The 21,145-nt window shown below is 41.2% G+C and overlaps 1 protein-coding gene across 3 annotated transcripts in view; it reads right to left on the bottom strand.

Moving 5' to 3' along the window:
• The window catches only part of march8 (membrane-associated ring finger (C3HC4) 8), a 112,806-nt gene that overhangs the window by 5,850 nt on the left and 85,811 nt on the right, over positions 1-21,145 (bottom strand). For 2 of the 3 annotated variants that reach the window (XM_034681715.1, XM_034681716.1), the window contains exons 4-5: positions 11,706-11,785; positions 1,345-1,525 (exon numbers count right to left, since the gene is read on the bottom strand). In XM_034681715.1, the coding sequence (XP_034537606.1) occupies positions 1,345-1,525; positions 11,706-11,785 (261 nt within the window). Of the gene's footprint in view, positions 1-1,344; positions 1,526-10,235; positions 11,199-11,705; positions 11,786-21,145 lie in introns of all 3 variants that reach the window. The other variant, XM_034681717.1, reaches the window with a different exon arrangement.

Below are 21,145 nucleotides of genomic sequence, written 5' to 3'. Positions count from 1 at the left end.
TTCCTTGGTTCAATGATAGAATAAATAAGACATTGCCATAGCAGGGAACACAAAAAAAGTAGTTGGAGTCATCTGTGCTTCTCTCTTTTTTAGGCAGGATGTCAGGAGGGGCTGTGATTGTTCATCACTGGAGATTTTTCTGAGGCAGATTTGGCAAAAGTCTCCACCCTTTAAAACAAACTAGGTAATTAAAACAGTCCAAAACACAAAAACAAGCCGTTTCAAATGAAGAACAAGTGGCTTTGAGATGCTCTTTGGAGGGGCTAACTTGGCTAGGAACCAAAGTTTAGCTAACTTTAGGCAGCTGACTTAACACACTTTTCAGATTGAATGATACAGAAAGAAAGGGATCGTTGGTCATCATAAACACTTATCACTAACACTAAGTCATCATTTGTTGTCAAACATCAGACTTTTGCAGGCTTATATGGGAGTTTGGCTAGGTGCTAAACCAAAACATGAAGGATAAAATAGTTGAAGACTGTATTGTAAAAGCCTTCACTTCAAATTGAAACTTGAAATTAAACTTTAGGATCCCTCTGCTGTTTTTGAAGAAGCTCATTGAGAGAACAGAATATTCAATGCAGATTTTTCAGCCTCTGTGATCAAGATTGAATGCTACATAACATTTTTTTGGCAGGGTGAGTATGACAGAGAAGAAAAGTGGCATGCAGGAACACTCAGCTCACTGTGGGTAGGTTTGTGTCACTGGTTTGAGAAAATGAGCCGAAACTAAACACAAAAAGCAATGCCAGAAGCATCAGATGAGCTGGGCTCTCCCAACATCTAAATGCATTACTCACTGAATTTTTCAGCGATGAAAAGCTTGATTGCAGGGTCAGAAGTGGGAGTTGCAGGATGAGATGGATCTAAGCATCCTTTCATAAACATTTAATTCCAAAACTAACATCTCATCTTAGATTTCTCTTCATGCTCACACAACTTCCAGTGTTCACCAGTGGGACTCAGAAGCTATTAACAGCAGAGCATTTGTTCAAGGCCTTTTGTGCAGCTAATGAAGGGTGGAGGAATTTTAATTAGAGTGTCCTGCTATCTCCAGGCCACAGCGATTGATAAGAGACTTTAATGGAAGTGTACTGCCTGTAAACCCTATGAAATGAATCACAACCCTCACCTTTCAACAAGTTGTGCTTATGAAAGCGCCTTCGAAGCTCAGTGTCATTGCTGTGTTATCGACATGACAGATGGGAGGCAGCTTTTCTGCCTCATAACGAAGGAGTGATGTGAACTTACAGAGCTGCAATGACTGCCCTGAGTCTATTAGCTGAGACTGGACAAATGAACACGAGCATTAATTGGCCTTGCAAACAAACTGTGTCTTACCTTGCGCAGTGGTTTGAGCTTGGTCTCCATGATGAACTCATATTTACAGAGCTCACAGCAGCGCGTGTCAGAGCTCTTGATCCACTGCTGCAGACAGGACTGGTGGACGAAGCGCAGGCTCCCTGTGCAGTGGCATGGTGTGATCAGAGGACTCTCGTCATCCCCTTCACAGTGACAAATCCTGCAGGAGCCAAAAAATACAGTCAACACTTAGCTAGAGGCGAGACAGCTGTAAAAGAGGGAAGAGAGGAAAGAGGAGAAGATCAAAAAGAGAAAAGTTGGCAGGTGACGCTCAGGGATGTTTCCTCAAAGTCAGGAAAGCTTGACTTTTCAAGGATAAATGTCAGGTATATTGTTGCACTTTCTAGTAGTGCTTATAATAAAACAAGGTGTGTACAAAATGCTAATCTCTTCCACAATTACCACAGACACACAGCATGGCAGGTGGGAATACAATTTCACAAAAATACAAGCATAGGACCCTGAAAGCAGAAGACAACACATGTCCCAGATGTATTGACTCAATCAGGACAAAGCAATTTGATTCAAAGCACTTCATTTGGAAATCAAAATGAAATTTTCAGAGAAATAATCATGTGTTCCTGCAGTGTCCCTGCACAAAACCAAACACTGCTAATCTAATGTCAGATACCCTGCAGTCCAAGCTGCAGCAATCTTATTCCCAGCGTGGGATACAAGCAGCTTGTGATGATTACGTTGTACAATGTTTGACATGTACAGCAGTGATGTGGCTCACAAACAACAGAGTATAAAATAACTTTCTTTATGTTTTGAAAACCTCTCAAATCTAATGCTTGTTGCAATACCACTAACACAAACATACAGGTGTTTGTGATATTGTGTTAAGCCTCTATAGATGCTCACAATGTCTTCTGCACAGATACTTTCACCTTGGACATTCAATTAGATGTCTGCTAGCTCTAAAGACTGCTCGACTGGCTTTTCTCTGAGAAAAGAACCGATTGGATTTTTAACATCAGGCCAACACGGACCCCTCTCTCCTCAGGATCACCACTCGAATACTGACTGACAGGTTGGAGGACAGGAGCTATTAGTCACTCACTCCAAAGAGGAGTGTGTTTGTCTGCTCAGTGTGTCTGCACATTTGACCCCAAGATAACTGGTGTGCAGGAAAGGGGACTATCAATATCTTTTCACCAGTAAGTGTGGGATCAAGAACTTCTCTCATTTGCTTATTTTTTATACTATTCTATTTAATTAGTTTTTTTTTTCCAAGATATTTTTCGTTCCAAATGTTTGGCCTACACTAGATTGACATTTGTTTTTTTCATCATTTAATTTAATGATTTATACGTCTTGTTAGATCTTTGCTGGCTTTGTGAGGAACCTTTTCACTGAAAATCAAACAAGACCTGAAAAGGGGTTGTTAAATAAAAGGCTATCATTACATTAAAATCAGTAGTATTATTATTGTCAATGCAATATATAAAGATGCAAAATGTTTAATATTAAGACCCATATTATCAAAAGCAGTATAGCAAATAAAAACTTTCCATTGACGGCTGTTTTAAATCTCCAGGTTGCGTTTGACTATGTATAAACTGTCATACAAGTTCAGTCTCTCAGGTGCATGCAACACTGATGGCAGGGGCATGGTAAGAAGGGCAGCCAGGGACCTTCTAGACAAACCTATTCCAATGCAGTAAAAATTGGTGAACGGTGGTGGACAAACTGAAAAAAAGATGCAGACAGATTTTCTCTCAGGGCATAGTTTCTTTTTTGGTGAAAAATATGGTAATAAATCACAGTATATCTCAAAATATATGAAGTTATATATTAAAATAAATGTATATAAGAAATTATTCCCCAAAAAGAAATCATCCGTCAGAATCTGTCTCTATTAAAGTTTTCAGTGCTTCCATCTGTCATCACAATACTCGGCGTAGCCTGAAATGTTGAAATCACAATAGTGTGACAAAGATATTGCATTCTTTTGTATCTCTGGGCCTCTGGTGATTCCCTGCCCTTTCATTACAGGAACCTATTACCTCCAAATAAACAAGCACATCCCACTTGTAGGAAGCAGAAGCAAAATTCATTATAATCCCAGAAATGTATGTCAGGGCATTGACCTTGGTGCAGCTACACTGCAGGGTCCTCGAGGAATGAGCAACAAGTCCCAAAATTCAGCTGCTGTTTTTCCACCACTACAGACCTTTGATTAAAAAGGTAAGACTGGATGAAAAGAGCAATCTTATGAGGGAGGGAATATCCATGTAGGGAAGAATAAAGTGCAGGAATCCCTGCAGAGGCTTGTCTTGGACTTTACTTCAAGGTAAGTTGCAAGACAAATCCACTTTTGCTTTCCTTTTTGATGCTCAAACCAGAAAAAGCTTCTACTGTGTTTCCCCTTGAGTGAGATGCAGGGAGCCTCTCTCAAGGAAAAGGAATAAATAAAGGAGGAAGGAACTGGAAAAAAAAAAAAGGTGTTGGAGACAAGTGGAGTGTGTTTAGATAGGTTTATCCTGGTTCATGAGGGGATAAGAACACATTAAGACACACACATGCACACCCTCACGTTCTCACATGTAAGAAACTTAGCGGGAAAGGCGACGACTATTTTAAGACCTCACTGATCTGACCAAAGCTTTACAAGATTAGACGACAAAGATGAACAAAGGAGGATAAAAATAGGTCATTTCTATGGGTTTCTCAAACACAGGAGGAGGTGGAGGGAGGGGAGTGATGGGGATTAAGGGATAGAGGAAGCACAATTAACATCTCAGGATGAGTGGTTTTTATTGGTTATGGCTAGGGTGCTTTGTTTGTGTTTGTTTGCATGGATCATAAGAAGAACTGCAGATACTCATCCCACACACACTCTAAAGAGCTCAAAATAATGCAGAAATCCAGCCCAGGGACAAGGACCCGCTTTCTTATTCCAAAATGAAATAGACCAGTTTGATACATTATTCTCATCTTTATGTGGATTTTTTTTTTATTTCACGTAGGAGGGGATAACCATAGAAAAAACCCTGCACCTCCACACAGAGCCTCAGTGTAAATAAAGCGATCAGTAAACAACATGAGTGGAAGAGACTGTAGGGGGCTTCAGCTGAGAAATGTATGTTTATGGAGGATTGATCTGTTGAAGAGAGTGAACAAATGATGTGAGAGATGCTTTAAAGATAGAAATCTAACAGAGAGATCAAACTAAATTCAAAGGAACATGTACATCTGTTGGTTTCAAAGAAAATCAAAAACCTTCCTGCAAAATCTGAAGCATGTGTCAGCAGCAACACCTTCCAAGCACCGTGAGGCATGGGAGGGAAGTTAAATTTTAATTTGCATCACTTTAGCAGCCAAAACACACCCTGTTCAATGGTAATTTGAAGATGGCAGAGGCGCTTTTGGAGTGTGTCAACATCAAACTGTAAGAGTCGGGAAACTACAAGACGGGAGGGGAAAACTAGCCTGGCAACACTGCAGCCCGGCAAGGCTTTCACTTTCTTCCTTTTCTTTCTTGTCTGTTTCCTCGTAACTTCTCTCCTGTGGCATTTAAAAGATCTGTGCCTTTACATCCCCCCTCCCTCTGGCTCTTCCTTTATCCGCCCTTACCCTGATATGTTTATGTATTTATTGTCAAATGAATTTTTCAACACCAATCTGCTGTTTTTGCGTTTCTGCTAAACAGATTTTTACAGGGGTGTTATGGGGCAGAGTGCAACACGAGGCATTTTGTTCTTGGCTTTTTTTCAGTCTGAACAGTTTATACCCGACACTCAGCCCAAACACGCTGATCACAGAAAAACACATTTCAATTAGCAGCTTCACAACTGGAAGTCATCTCCTTTTTTCCTCCCTTCCCCCTCAAGTCTTACTCGGTTACTCCTCTCTTTTTGTGTGCTCATGAGTGCCTTGAAAAAGAATATTAAATACACTGAGAAGAAATATATCTTTTAGAGAAGGGTTGAGGAATTACACACATTCTGTCTGCTTCATTTTGTCAGACTCAAGAGGCAGCCTGTAGAGTTTTTCAATGCCAGAGGCACTAGGGAGCAATGTTGTCTGTTTTATGTGTAACTGCTGCTCTGCTAGAGCATGCTGGAGGACCGCAGAGGGTGGGAATGCAAATGTGTGGAGTGTAGAAGGGAATTAGAGATGGAGCAAGATGAAAGAAGTGGAGACAGTTCAAATGCAGTGAAAGCTATGTAACATGAGCCTTACTATAATAATCTACATCAAAGGTAGGACTGTCTATCATATGAGAGACGGTTTATATGACAGTAAGGTTTGACCGCTGTTCTGTTACCAGTAAAAAAGCAATGCTCAACTAAATGATACATGGCTGTTTAGTTGTTTCCTGAGCATCTTAAGCTATTACAAAATGCTCTACTGAGCGGAAGGTAAGGAAAATGACTCTTTAATGTTCATGTTTGGATAAGAGCTATGTAGTTTTTCAAAACTTTAAATGCTTTGGAGAGAAAATTATCTTTGTAGATGTGTTTATAAGAGGGCTTTAACACCTTAGGTCCATGAAAGTGACACTTTTCTTTTAATCACATGCTATTTTGTACCTTCTGGGGCACTGTACGTAAGCCAACGTAGAGTCTTACTACTACCTGTTGCTGGTGTGTTGATAAATAACACCACTGTGCTTTTGAATGACACATTTCTTTAAAAAAAAGCTCCCAGGTGGCTCAGTGTGTCATCTTGAGCTACCACCTACGAGCTAAACATACAGGTGCGGCTAATCAGACCGATGTCAGCGAGCGACCGCATCACAGCAGCCAGCGAAGCACTACGACGCAGAGTGTGAATCATCATAGATGAACTACATCAAACTAGCGCTTGTCAAATGTTTGGAATGTGACTGCAGGCCAGTCGGCACTGTGGAAGACCTGTCCTCAGGCCGGCATGTTTCGACCAGTCATCCGCCTTACTCTCAAACAATAGTTTCACACATACAGGGCCTGTATGACTCCAGTGAATGATCAAAATGATCGACACTGGTAAGAATTACTTAACATTGTTAATAAGGACTTAAAAACTGTTATGAAATGCAAAAGAATATAATTATAAATTTGATTTAAAATGTGATTAATCATCTCCTTCCTAACATTTAAATTCTGCATTTAATCCTAACTTTAAAATAGTAATCGTTTGACAGTCCAAGTTTAAAAGTTTGAGTACCTTGAGAAGGTTTCTGTAATTTCAAGCTGTTTTGTAACATTTTGAGCTGTGGAGCAACGCACAACCAAAAGGCAGGTTGGTAGAAAATCTCTAATAAATATATATTAATGAAAGAAAAAGTTTTTTAAAACATTCAAAAGAAAAAAACACCAAACTAATATGTTTTTTTTCCTTGAGACATAAAATAATCCCTTCTCACCACTCCTACAAACAGCACTACCTAAAATGTGCCATTAAAAAAGATTGGCTAATCATTTACATGTTATTCATCCACCTTCAACCACCAACTCACACTCACACTCACACACATGCTGTTGAACAGGTGAGGTGAGCCTCTGCCCTGAACTCACGCGCCGAGCCACCTGACAGAAAGCTGGCAGGGTGTTTGTTTATGTATGTGTTTGTGTGTGTGTGTGTGTGTGTGTGTGTGTGTGCGTGTGTGTGTGTGTGAACTCCAGAGACTACACAGGCTATTCGAAGCCAATAATCCACCTCCTGATCTCTGGCTTTCACCTTTTCCAGTTCTGAGCTCATGTTTCTCAATCTCACGTGTGACGTAGAAGAAGTATAATCTGGATTCTGGAGAACACGCACAGACTGGGGACTAAAAACGAGACTTAATGTATTTGTTAGACATGTCTGAGTTTAAACCTCACTCTTATCAAACCAGTATCTTCCTACCAGGAACAGACTGATACTTCTGCGTGAAAGTAGTTCTCTAAGCTCCTTTTCTGGGAGACAGTAGTGAGAAATAATTGATTACAGATCATGCCATGGCTGCTCGGTCCCTACACATCGGCTCGCTAGTAATAGATCTTACTAGCTCTCCTTCCTAACATCTCCTCGCTCTGCTAATCAGATCACACATAAAGTGGCACGTGGAGGTGAGAGCGATGATGGCCCTCTGGACCAAATCAGACCCTCTCCATCTGCTCAGCAGCATTTATTGTCCCCGTCTACTTTTGTTCCACTAATTCTCACACTGAAACAAACTCCATCCCTCACATCTATTACATTTTCTGCTCTAACCTCTGTCTTTTCTTTTAAACACTGCCTCCAGCCTCTATTGCCGCCGCTAAGGCAAAGCTCATGGGTGAAATCAATCATACATTTTCACAGCCAATGTGAGACACTTTAATGTCTCATTGATCTAGTAACAATGAAAAAATATCTTAAAAACACGGCTTGACAGCGTGATTAAAAACATGGCAGATCTCTTCGATTGCAGAGAAGTGAGAGTGAGTGATATGAGATGAAATGAAGACACATTTCTACTCCAAACACATACGAGGATAGCTGAGGAGGATGAGGTGTAAGGAGTGTTGCAGTATGTGTAGAGTGAAGCATCTATGAGCCGGTTTTCACCTGGATTTAATGTTTCCTAGGTGTTCTGATCACGAGTGGAAAGCTCAGTGTGGCTAGTCACACCTGGCAATACATGACCTCTTCAAATGCGTCTCCAGTGACCAGCTGTGTTTGGTTACCTCCCTGCAGTGTATGCATATAAACATGTAGCCTCAATCACCTGCATAAAGGCTCTAAAAAGATAAACCAATAAAAAAGGGTGATGCAGACTCTCAGCAGATAGAGGGAGGGAGTGCACGCTCCTGTGGGCAAGCCCATGGACCAAAGTGTTGTTGTAATATAAAAACTTTGTGTTTAGGATCTGTTAACAAAAACATCCAGGCTTTATAATCAAACAGTGAGGCAGTTATGTGCTTAACACCCTTTTCTCCTCTTTCAAAACACCTGTATCTTTGCTGCACACTTTCATTTACTGTAAGATGTGCTTGTTGGCGGGGATGCAGGATAAAGATTAGGTTGATAACCCATTGGCCTGAAAGGGGAATACCTTGATATTGCTCTTAATGCTGTTTAAATGCTTATAAAATGTTTTTGTTGTTGTTACTGCTTTTAACTCTGTAATGCACTTTGAATCCCTCTTTGTATGAACGGTGATTTATAAATAAACTTGTCTTGCGTTGCCTTTTTGCCCAAATAATGCTATTTCATCTGATAAAAACAACTGATCAAAGTTTCATTAGTTCAATCTAAAATGTCCTAAATATTTTGCACGGTATGTGATCCCCCATTACATTCAGAGAAGAAGAAAAGCTGCAGCCACAACAAGTTGGCTAGAGAGTAAAAATGGCGTCAGTCTGCTAGTTAGTTTAAGAACTGCAGAGAGTTTATCAGAGACAAGCCAAAGCTGAAGCAACTGATGACACGATCTAGTTACAGCACTTGATAACCAAACTTTTAACCGAGGTAGAAAACCAAGGATGTCACAGTTAATGGTGTATTTGAAACGGTGACCTGTGTCCGTGCTACTTTGCAGACATATCCCTCCCTGCCCTGTATGTTGTGATCTCTGCACACAGTCAATCTGATCAACAACTGTTTCAGTGACATAAGTTTTACTATTGACAAGGACTTCACGGACTCCTGCACGCACAGGAGAGCTCAATTTCACAGTAAAAGAAAAGGAAATCATGAGTATGTTTTGTGTTGACAACTGTGATTTCAGGTAGAGTTGGTAAGTAACCTTGGGGCCCCTTGGGGGACAGAGCCTTTAACATTGCTGCCCCAACTCTCTGGAACTCTCTCTCCCTCAAACATCCAAAACTCTGACTCTTTTCTCTAATTTAAACAACAACTCAAAACCAATCTCTGTAAAAAAGCCTAAAACACATCACTTCTACTCCCCCCCCACCTCTGATTTTTGTGTTTTATTTATTTTTATTTCTATGTTATTGCACTTCATGTAAAGCGACTTTGAGTACTTGTGCTATATAAATCCTATCAATTATTATTATTATTATTATTATTATTATTATTATTATTATTATTATTATTACTATTATCATTATTAAGTAAAGTAATAAATGCATCTTTGTTCACTAAATCTCAGCCTTTCATATCCTCAAGTGTGCATAAATTAGTACAAAAATGTTTTAAAAAAATGTAAAAATCTGTAATCTTAAAGGTATTGACAATCAGCAGCAGGTTACCATTGGTTATTGGTATGGGCTTGGAAATATCCACATTGTGCATCCCTCCTCTTTGTCACATCTCTCCCCTGCATCCAGTCTCTGCCTGGCCTTCTCTCACTCTCGTGAAAGACTATCCCGTATTGACAAACTAAAGAGTGATGTCCCCTACAATGAAAATGGGACAAACACGATCTGTCCTATATTGTCATGCACAGCCTATTATAGTAACCACACTACAGTTTGATGTCATCACAATGACAGACAATAATAAAACTAAGCTTTTTAGAGACATAGCAGAAAAGTATTGTGTGAGACTAGAATGAAAGGCGAGCTTCTCCTTCACCGTGGCCTAAAACACAACGTCAAACAAATAAGAACGAATGCATCACAGATCTGACTTCTTGAATCTTAAAATGTCCTTAAAGTGTTAAAGATGCCCTTAATCCTGTATGCTCCACTTGTGATCGGCTCACTCAGGATGCATGTTTGTACCGGGCGTAAACAGGGCCTATGTGTCAGGCTCTTCTAATTCAAATCTCCTCTCTGAGCAGGGGTTCTGAGGACAAACACAGCTACAGTGTGGGGTGTTTGCTTGGTAGTAACTCTACAGGATGAGAAGCTCTCCACTATTCCACATGGCTCTTGGGTTTCACTGCACAGGGATGTTCTGGGCTCTACCAAGTCACAGGAGGGGTGCATGTAGATATCCAGACGGTCACCCACCTGCAGAAGTCTCCAGAGAGTGAAAAGGGTGACATTGGCTCTGTTTTCTCTGAGTAAGGGGACGGGCAGCAGTCCAAGTCGCTGTCCTCATCCATATAGCACATGGGGGCTAGATGTGCACTTATCCCAGTCTTGGTGAGCATTTCTGGGGTTGCCTTTTTTCCGCTTTCCTTCGTTGAAGGACAGGACAGGTTCTCTTCAAACACATCATCATCTCCCACCAGTTCCCCTTGGAGAAACCCTGCCTCGCTGCCTTCCAGCATGGCGCTAGAGGACTTGGCGATGTAGAGGTGAGAGGCATAGCTGCCCATCTCAGAGCACTGCAGGCTGGCCGAGGTGGAGGATCGGGAGAAAGGGAGGAGGAGGCGGAGGAAGTTGGAGCTTGGGGATGGATTGGGATGGATGTGGTTGTTTAAAATAGGAGGTGGAGGAGGAGGAGGAGGAGGAGGAGGGGGGATGATGGCAGAGTCAGACGGGGGACGATTTGCAGGAGGGACACCCACCATGTACTTGTAGTTGTTGGTGAAAGAGGGGACGAGGTGGGGGTGGGGGTGTGTGGAGAAGGCTGGATTTGGGTTCTGGTGTGCGGAGGATGAAGCCAGCTTGCCATTGAGTGTGTGCGCCCTGCGATCTTGACCCGGCTGCTGCCCCGGCTCGGGCTTGATCTCCAGCTCTCCCTCCGAGCATGTGCGGTCTATAAAGTGCAGACCCCGACACAGGCTGTCCACACGTTGGCCCACATCGTTCAGAGAGACAGAGAACCTGAGTGAGCCATTGGTGTGGATGTTGACAGAAGAAGGGCGAAGCAGGGAGAGCCAGTCTCGTTGTTTGGCGTGTTTGGACGCTGGAAGGGCGTCCGTGCAGAGAGTGGCAACTGAAACGCCTCCTGACCCTTGATAGGTTTTACTGTTAGAGTTCAAGAGAACCACTGCAGTCTGCTTCTGACAGTCCTGCTCCTGACTGCTGTTGTTAATGTATGTGTGTGTGTGTGTGTGTGTGTGTGTGTGTGTGTGTGTGTGTGTGTGTGTGTGTGTGTGTGTGTGTGTGTGTGTTAATGAAAGAGGAACGTGATTGACGACAGTGGTGAAGAATGGCAGGAAAAGGAGCAGGAAAAGACAAAAAAAAAGAGAAATGGAAAAGACATCATGCATTTGAAATCAAAGGAAATTGAGCAAAAGGAGATAAAAGGTTTTTTGGGGCTTCAAGTCTGAATGAAAATACCACAGCTAGATGACCCAAGTTACTATACAATCCATTTTCCAGCAGCTTACGCAGGACCAAGGCTAAGTCCAACTGTGGCAGAATATTGCCCAAGGCTAAAAGCTAAACCAACATGCCTGCTGATAGCGCTCTTCACCAGTAATGGACTCGTTAATAGATTCAATTTATGGGCCTCGAGTGTTCACATCACTGTGGACATAAATTACATCTCTGGCAGTAAGAGTGAAGGGCGGTTGAAGTGCTTTATACCTGCAGATGTCCTGGCTGGAGGGCGAAACTGACGTTCTGGAGAAACTGCACGGAGCGTTGACTGAAGTCGGGCTCCCGGCCTGAGGAACAAAACACATGCAGACAAATATAAATATAATATAGAAATAACAGAAATATCTGGTGTAACCTTCAACAAACAAGATCAAATCATATTTCCTGTGTTGCAAGCTTGGACAGTTCCTGTGTGGACAGAATTATCAAGCTATCAGGGCCGGAATCTGATCTGCACACAAAAAGAGTAAGCTCAGCATGCACTGATACGCGGGATGATAGGAAGGAAACACAACACTGACGGTTAATCTATCTGATTAAAGTAGCGTCAGGCGAAATCTGTCTCAGTGCGTCACAGAGCGAGCAAAACACCAGGCTGCCACGGAGGAGACAGACTGCGAGAGAGAGGGAGGGTTATGAAGAATGAGGCACGCAGACAGACACAGCTGGAGGATGTGAGGCTGTGGACTTGTTCAACCTCCACAGAGAATTTTCAAACAGATGCGCCTGAAGGTACAAGGCTGGGATAATAAAAATAACAGCACTGTCCCGTGCTTTTACCACAATGTATTCTACAAAAACAAGATGGAAAGGATTACTTAAAAAGGTCTCAGAGCACTTTTGGTTAATTACTACAATTTACTACTTTTTTTTTTAAAGGTCTAATCATTTATTTTCTCATCATATTTACTGTCAAAACAACTTCCTGTCAACAAAGTCTAAGAGAGAAAATCCTCAGCACATTGGAATGTAATTGCTTCTACTGTTTTTATTGTTTGTAATTATTTTAATTGCACTATGAATAATCTTGCCCTTTTACCTCATAATATCATGAATTATCCTGATTTATCCATGCCTTTTCTCTTATTACTGCCTCCAGCATCTTCTGATGATGTTACTTGTATCTGTAAATGAGGGTTCTCCTTCCTATAATTGAAATCATTAAATGGAAAATAAGTGAAAAGCGTTGTGAGATTATTTCATTCATCAGAGATGAAGACTGTCTCATGAGTCCTGATTTATGGGGATAACTAGATGGACAGATTTGTCAGTCACCTGTGTCAGCTCTACTTTCACATGATCTGATTTATAATGAGTCTGAAATGTGGTTCCTCATCATCAATAGCTACGGTATTTCTTACACTTACAGGTATATCTTGACTTTCTGAGCTGGTATCCTCAAAACCAAATCTTTTGATACAAGAATCGTGTTACAGGAGTGTGTCCAGACTTTTTGACTGGGGTGGCACAGCTGGAACACTGACTTATGCAGGGGTCGCGTGAGGCATGTGTGCCCAAACATGCATTAACAGCATTTATTTTCCCTTTTTGTCACAAATAATCATATCTACTTTAACCTTTACTTTAAAGTATCAAACAGCTTTCATACGGCTGTATATTCTTATTCAAATTTAAAAGGTAACAACATGAAATGAAAGCCACAGCCTGTTGCCACACATAAAGTAAAACTCTAAGTCTCGCCTCTGACAAGTTAAACAGCCAATCACCGTTTGGGGTCTTGGGGTGGCATTAGAGTCAGCTAATCAGATTCCACCGATGCTACCCTCTGCCCCCCATTTTGGCTCAGCTCTGCACTTTAAAGACAAACAATTTAAGAAATACCCAGGAGTGAGTGCTTTACTTACTCACACAATTTAAAGGGGGGCAACTTTTTTTCAATCTGAGTTGAGGAATTTGGGGTGGCCAATCAGACCTCGAAGGGGGCTCATGCCAGCCCTGGACAGCTGTCTGGACACGCCCCTGCACCGTTACACACAAATAGTCCCAGAAATACATGAGATTTCATGTTTCACTGTATTTAGTGAAGGAGAGAGTAGGGAAAACTCCTAACATCAAGACTAAGACCTGAGAAGATACAATGCTGGTGGAAAAAATTAAGTTGATTCCCTACCTATGAGGTTACCTATAACTGTCGACTTGCCATTTACCTTGAATCACTTTCTGCCTGGTTTCTTAGAGCTATATAGACCTACCTGTCAGGATACCCATAGCTGGGTACCCATAACTGCCTACCTGCACACACTCAGCGCTCCTAAGTGGACTCATCCTGCACTAAAAGTGAAGCACAGCATGTTCATATGTTTGGCGAGAGCAGCGTTGGCATCTCTCTGATAGGACAGTTTTAATCAGAGCTTACTCTTGCTGTTATTACAGTTGCTAACCCTGCTTTAATTACACAAAGTGAAATATAGTCCCAAATGGCTAAAGACCAGAGGAGTGTGTGTGTATAGTTAATTATTTCTAAACTATTTCTCTTTGAGATTCATTAGTTTTGTTGACTTTACTGAGAGCTGGGCTAGTGTTTCCCCATGGACTTTACTCTTCATGCCCAGTCAAGCTAAACTAAGCTAACTCCTCCCAGTTTAGCACAAAGACAGGAGTGGTATTGATCTGCTCATCTAACTTTCAACAGGAAGGCCAATAACCTATTTCCCAAAATGTTGAGATATTGCCTAACAGTGTATCAAATGTCCCAGTGCTCTTCCTCAGCACCGGGTATAGAAAGATGGTAATGAATGGGAGCAGATGGTGTTTAAGTTTCTAACGTAAAGGCAAGGGTGGCCTGGTTATTTCAATAAGAGACTAATTACCTATTGATTACATTTCTAACTAAGGGGGAATTTATAGCTCATGGGCTGACACCAATCAATACAAAATTCAATGTCCAGCTTTGCCCTTCGGTTTGTGTTTCTGTGTGTACATGAACACAGCAGCTTCTGTTTAACCGGCTTTATTCACACAAAGACACAAACATGCTCTCCCTCTCCTTTCCTTTTTATTCTTAATATTCCCTCTGAGGTTGAAAGCTCTTTAAATCCTTTAATTTATCTTGAATATTTAATCCTATTTTCTTATTTTATTAGTCAAAGGTTCCTACAGGGACCCGGACTATGAATATAAAATAAACAGACAGCTCTGGGAGGTGGAGGAAAGACAAAAAGATTGAATCCCAGCTAAAAAACATCTGAGACAAGCTCTTCTATACTTAACTACATGGTCTGAACTTGCTGCTACAGCTCTGCTCTAACAATGGATTAAAACAAGAACCTCATCACATGTGCCCAGTTGTAGCATTATACATCTGAATACAAACTGATTAAAACAACTTAAAACATGATTGCACTTAAATTACCATCTGGTATCGTATTTGTTTCTTTTGTTGCATTCACTTTGTGCTGCTCCCTCCCTCAATGCCATAATCATGTGGACAGTTAGACAGGCAAAATGTAGGCGATATACCTTTTCATCAAGAAGTTTAGCTGTGATCAACATAGACTGTTTTGGCATTGTGTGGTTAATGACTTCATCTGACACCGACCCTGCAGCAGCAATTTCAGAAACAGTTTCAACTAAACAGAAATAATATATCTGGTCGGTTAGAGTCTAACTTGCTTTGAAAGCCGATGAGAGGTGACAGTATTAAGTACAGTTCATTTTACAACCATGGGATTTTTTCAAGATTTAAATGAAGTTAAAAAAAACAGTGTTCCCACACAGCCGTTCCTCTGTTAATCATTCATGTTGTCATCTCCTGAGAGTAAGCCCACAGATAACCAGCTCTGTCTGTGAGCAGAATCAATCCACACAGTGATGTGAACATCGTGGAGATAGCAATGATTAACTTTCAAAACTGTCGGTATGACTCTTCAGACTTCTATCAAACATCTGCTCACTCATAACCGCTCTCTCATGAGACGAGAGCCTTCGATGAGTGAACGAGAGTCTGAACTGACACACAACAGGGGAGGATTTTCAACAACTGCTCAAAAGTTTTGTTGGGTGGCATTGACCTTCGATACTTTTTACTTTTGAATCTGTAAACAGCGTGTAGAAGCACTTATTACCATTCTCTCTTTCGCTTTCAAGTTTGCTCAGATTTTTGGCTCTTATGAAGTGATTAAAAATAATCTAGCCTAGTACCAGCCTTACTGTATGAACACCTGTTTGGTAAGAGTTCCATCCATTATCATGACTACTAGTTTAACCTCTCTTCTTAAGCACTTATACACTTCCTCCATGCATGAATTACCCTCTTATCCATCTGTTATTCCTCTTTTCTCACATCTTACAATAACCTCTGCCTCCATTCTTCTTTAAAAGCTCCATCTGTACCTGTGGAGAGAGCTGCAGCTCTCATTTTGTAGCCAACAGGGCCTTTCAAAGAATAACCTTTAAATTCTAACAGGGACAATGAATCACTGCCTTTCAGTGAGACGCCCCAAACATGCTGAACACATGGCTGAGCAGACAAACTGAATGGATGTTGACAAGATGCTAATAGGAAAAACAATGGAAGATAAGGATCCAGATTAGTTCTTGACCTTGAAGATAGTTTGGCTGAATGGTATAGTTTTCAAAGTCCATAATGTCTATTTATCTTCTGCAATGGCATTTAAGCAAATGTGGTCTTCAAACTTAGTAATAAAAGTTATTTTTTGCAAAAACTATTGAATTGAGAGTCCTCTCACTCTCTTTTTGCAACGGTTTTTAACCCATAGGTTGTACAAAGTAAGGATCTGCATGAGGACCTGGTGTGAAATGAGGCCAATCTAAAAGTGTCCAAAGGCCAGCAGGAGCCAACTCCACTGGCTCAGAGAGAAGTCAAATGGCATCAAGCCAGATGTTTAAATAAATTCTCTATTGATGCACAACCTCAGAGAACAGTTTCTCAATGATTTTACTCAGTTTCTAGTTTCAAGACAACTTCAATACATCAACATGCTCATTTAGTAAATAATGGTCTTATTTGCTTTCGCACCTGCATCGTTTGGAGGTGCTGTTCTGAAACAGAGGTCGTTTTCCACCTTGGCTCTGTTTGTTTGGACATATGTGAACACAGCAATCGCACCCTCATGCGAACAAAACAAATGAGCCGAGATCGCCTGGAAGAGGTGGTCTGGGCTCTCTTCCAATCAAACCCTGGAGCAGGTTTCTTTGCAGTAAGAGCGCAATCAACCCAACAGCCGGGAAATGTAGCCGCTTGAACAGAAGCTATAGTCCTTGTCGAGAGGTCGCTAGTTTTACTCCCGGCCTCGGCCATTTGCGGCATGTCTTCCAACTCTCTACTCCTCACATTTCCTATCTCTCTTCAACTGTCCTGTCAAATAGCAGTGAAAATGTCCCAAAAATATAACTTTAAGAATAGATGTAAGTAAGTATACCATCTCCATCCAATTAAACATTACAGGAATTGATAACACCTCAAGTACTGGTTGAACAGCTTGTTTAGAACCAAGAGTTTTGTCACTGCAACCTCCACTTTTGTCAAGCTGCTGTCAGTTTTTTTGAGTGGCTGCTTAAGATTTGAGCAAGAATCTGTTCTGCACCTACCTGAGGGATCTTTAATGTTTTAGCGATAAATTGAAGGTATGTTTCCGTTAGTGGAACAGGTTGAGCATCAGCACTATATGCCAGCACCCATCGAGGCAGTAATTTGGCTTCACACCCCACAATGGGAGGAAGTAGAGGTGCAGTTTTTATATACATTCAATGAAGGAGATGCAGAAGGCCTGACAAACATTTGGCAACACTTGTAATGAAATCACACAAGCGAGTAGCTCAGCAACATACTTGCTAGCTGTGTCTGTTATTTATACTATAACAAACTGAGCTGTATGGCTGGCCAAACTCCATATGCATTTTGAAATTACCATCTGGAGCTTTACGAAAAATCATCTCTTAATCAAAAGAAGAGTCTGCTGATGAACTTATCAAGAAAATAATTATGACAGTTGGGGAAAAATCTGACCACCTGTTCTGGTCCAGCTGTGCAGCAGTGATTATGAATGACATCAGACCGTTTCAGAGACAGAGCAGCTCTATTAGTGTTGTGTTACCTTTTCTCTGTCCTCAAATTAAAAATAAGTGGAGGCTATTTATCATCAAGTGTTTTGTAATAGGACAATTCTAGTCTGCTCTCTCTGTAGACCAAGGCCAGCTTCAGCAGAGAAACAGTCAAAATGAGTTATCCTGCCAAATTGAGGATTTCAACAAAGAAAACAAAACTACAATGTGGTCCAACAAATTAACAATTAACTCCACTTCATCGAAACAGTAGCTTGGCTCACTTCCTGTTTTCAGCATCTACGGTCTGCTGAGCTGGACAGAGCTGCAGACCCGGTCCTGTAGGAGTCTAGAGGACTGTCTCGGGTTGTGCTCTGCAGCAACAGAGCCTGAAACGCTGCAAAAAGGCAGCAGCTTGAATTTTAGAACACCACCAGATGTTTGGCTCACTATCAGCGGCAGTCCACAGAGCGGTGGGTCGCTGCTTTGTGTCGTTACGAGGACCGTAATAATTTAATCTTTTCCAAACAGAGTAGGAGGCATCGCACAGCTCCCTGGCACCGTGCTAAAGAGAGAAACGGCTACAGCTAAGCCTCCTGACCTCGCCGAGTGGGAGATCAGCTCCTGCCAAATAACGGGCAGTCCTGTGCACACCAAAGCTTTCAGAGCTGCTTTTAAATTCCATACACTGACCATGTTCATTTACCGAAAACGCTGAATATTTGGCCGCAGGTTCACCTTTTCTTTCACAATTCTACAAACAACTTCTTTCTCAAAAAGCTCGATAACAGACAGCTTCTGCAGAAATAAATCAATGAGCACATAAACTCAGAGCAGACAAGAGATAATGAGTTTTTGGGTCTGGATACACATAAAAATGTATATTGAAAACTTTACTCCTTAGTACCCCTGAGTGACTAAAATACTGAGAGAGCCAATATGGTCCTTATGAAACAATTCAGCCCCCAGCTAAATGCTGCAGCTTGTTTTCCTATTATATAAATCTCGCTCCCCTGCTGTGTGTGTCTCATGGCAGGTACTACAGAGGGAGTGTTTCAGGCAGCTGGATACTGGGACGGTCGATATTTTTCTGAGTCATCCTCAGAGAAGAGGATGCTTTCCTTTTTATGAAAACACCAACAGTTCAACTGCTGCCGACATTAAAAAAGACCAGAACTGGCAAGAAACACAAGCAAGTCTGCTTGACAGAATGAAAAAATTCATTGGGTTTTCATATACATAATTATGCAGACTGTATTGTTGTGCCAAGCTGGAGATGTTATGAAATATCCCTCCTTGGCCGACGCTCTCTGTGGTTATTTATGTAGAGTGGGATCATTTAAGTAGGTCAACAATCAGATACGAGTGTATTCATTTTTGATTTGATCCGACACGAGCCGATGTGATTCAGCTTGACTCTGCGCCACGCGGAAGCAGTGCAGGGTTTGTTTGGTGTCCCGATTTTCAGTCTGGCTGGAGCTCATGTGGAAACAAATGACAACAGTCACGTTTCAGTCAAGATTGGCTTTTACAACGGCATGAGCAGCTCAAACAGACAAAGCACATGTGTAAATTAACTGCAGATATTACCAGCTGTATATATACCTAAAGTGTCTTTAAGATCATTTATGATCATAGCAGCTCTCTGAGGCATATAAACCTGACCTACATTTAATTTTCTTCCAACAAAAGGGGAAATATATTTAAGTCTGGAAATATGAAAATCCTCCATCTCATTCTGCCAATTCTGCAGAGAGCAATGAAACTGCATATATGCATAAGTTAATCTTCTGTACTCTCACAGATCATATGCAGATTCAAGAAGCTTCTGGAGAAATAGTTTCAAGGAGATGGTGCATAACTGGAAATATATATCATCTCTTACCACCACCTTTATACGACAGTTAGTTCCAGCCAAGTAATCTGATTGGACGAGAGGCATTCCATGCGTAATGATATACAGTACAACCGCACTGGGACTCTTAACTACAATCAATCCACCATATCTTCTGAATGCTGTTAAATATCATGACAGCAGACAGTCTTTGTCAGGGTTGATGAGGTTGGTAAAAGGGCTACAGGATATCAAAAATGATGCTGTGATAGATGTGTTCCACAGCAGCTAGTTTCCTAATCATTTAAACAAAACAATTTAAAATCTAACTACTCTAAAAGGTAAGAAAACTTTTAGAGGGCAGTCAAAATAGTGCACAATCTATTTAACACAGCCAAACACAGGACCAGTGAGTCTGCGGGTAAATTAAGTAAAATGGATTTTCTTTATGTGGCTAACACAAGCAGAGCTAGCACCACCAGCCTTCGGTCCTGCTTGTATGTTAACGCACACTTGCCTGCTTGTTATGCATTTCCCTGATCGAGTGGTACCAGTTTAACCAGACACAGCCTACATGCAACTCCATCTTCATTTTATTAACCAGGTTATGATGAGGTTATCGTATACCTCTTTATCTCCATTTTCTAGATCTAAATGCTGCCAAACAGCACCATATGTCATCTGTGCTTGTTTACACTTGGATAGTAAGACATTATAGGGTTATGACAATAGCAATAATGCTTTGTCAAAACATCTGACTGTCATTTTGTGCCAAGAGGTAAAAAAAAAACATGAATAATTTGTTGAACTGCTGAGTAATTCTGGTGCTGACTAACGAGGGGGGCGATGCTTGACTGTGTAGTCGACTAAACACGCACATCCCTAATTGTGATATCTTTTCTCATTGTGATTTACAGCAGTTTTTAAAAAAGGAAACTATGCCAGCAGGATGTGAAAATTAACAAGTACACACTTAATAATTTGGTACTTTAGGTCTAATTTATTCTAACAGCACACCCCGCCTCTTACTCTCACCACACTTTGTTTAGCCCCCTGCTAGAGGCTCTGACACCTGCATGAAAATGTAGTGAGACAACAGGTGTGGAGGGAACAGATGGGGTGATACATTGAACGAACTTTACACACAGACTTGAAGGTCACAGTTGTATTACCTTTATGTCATCAACCATTTCCAACAATGTTGAATGTATGTCTACTCTATTTGACCTCCCACTGTGAGAGTAAGTCTCTGAAATACAAACTCAACATCAACTTCTACCAGTGACTTTACACCACATGTTACCACAGTGTTAACTAGCAGCAGGATTGGAAGAGGTATCGGAACCAAATGACTGATTCTTTTGTCGCTTATACTTTTTACTTGAATAAACTGTTTGTAGAACGTTGGTTTAGTATCACACTTGTGTTCACACTGTTGTACTGAATATCAGCACAGCCCAGATTATCTTCAGCACCCAGCATGCAGCCGATAACCAAATCACAGCTGTGCTAATATTAAGAACACAGCTCTCTTTGTGTGATATTGCCTTGATAACAATCTATTGTTCTTTAAGAGTATCTTTCAGAGTTAACTCAAGGACTTCATGCCCCTTTTCTTCGGTGGTCCAACAATTCAAACCTGCAACTTTTCCACTCACAGGCTGACTCGCTCTCTTCAACAATGGAGACTCCCAGCAGACTCTTCCACCCAGAGAACAGTTAATACAGATTTAAGACCTGTCAGTCAGCGGTATTTCCCTTTAGGAAGCAGTAGGAAACACCAGCTGGC

This window comes from Notolabrus celidotus, chromosome 4 (assembly GCF_009762535.1).
Source record: "Notolabrus celidotus isolate fNotCel1 chromosome 4, fNotCel1.pri, whole genome shotgun sequence".
Taxonomy (NCBI): domain Eukaryota; kingdom Metazoa; phylum Chordata; class Actinopteri; order Labriformes; family Labridae; genus Notolabrus; species Notolabrus celidotus.
The sequence above is the reverse complement of the archived record's forward strand: the minus strand, read 5'-3'. Positions and strand labels throughout refer to the sequence as shown.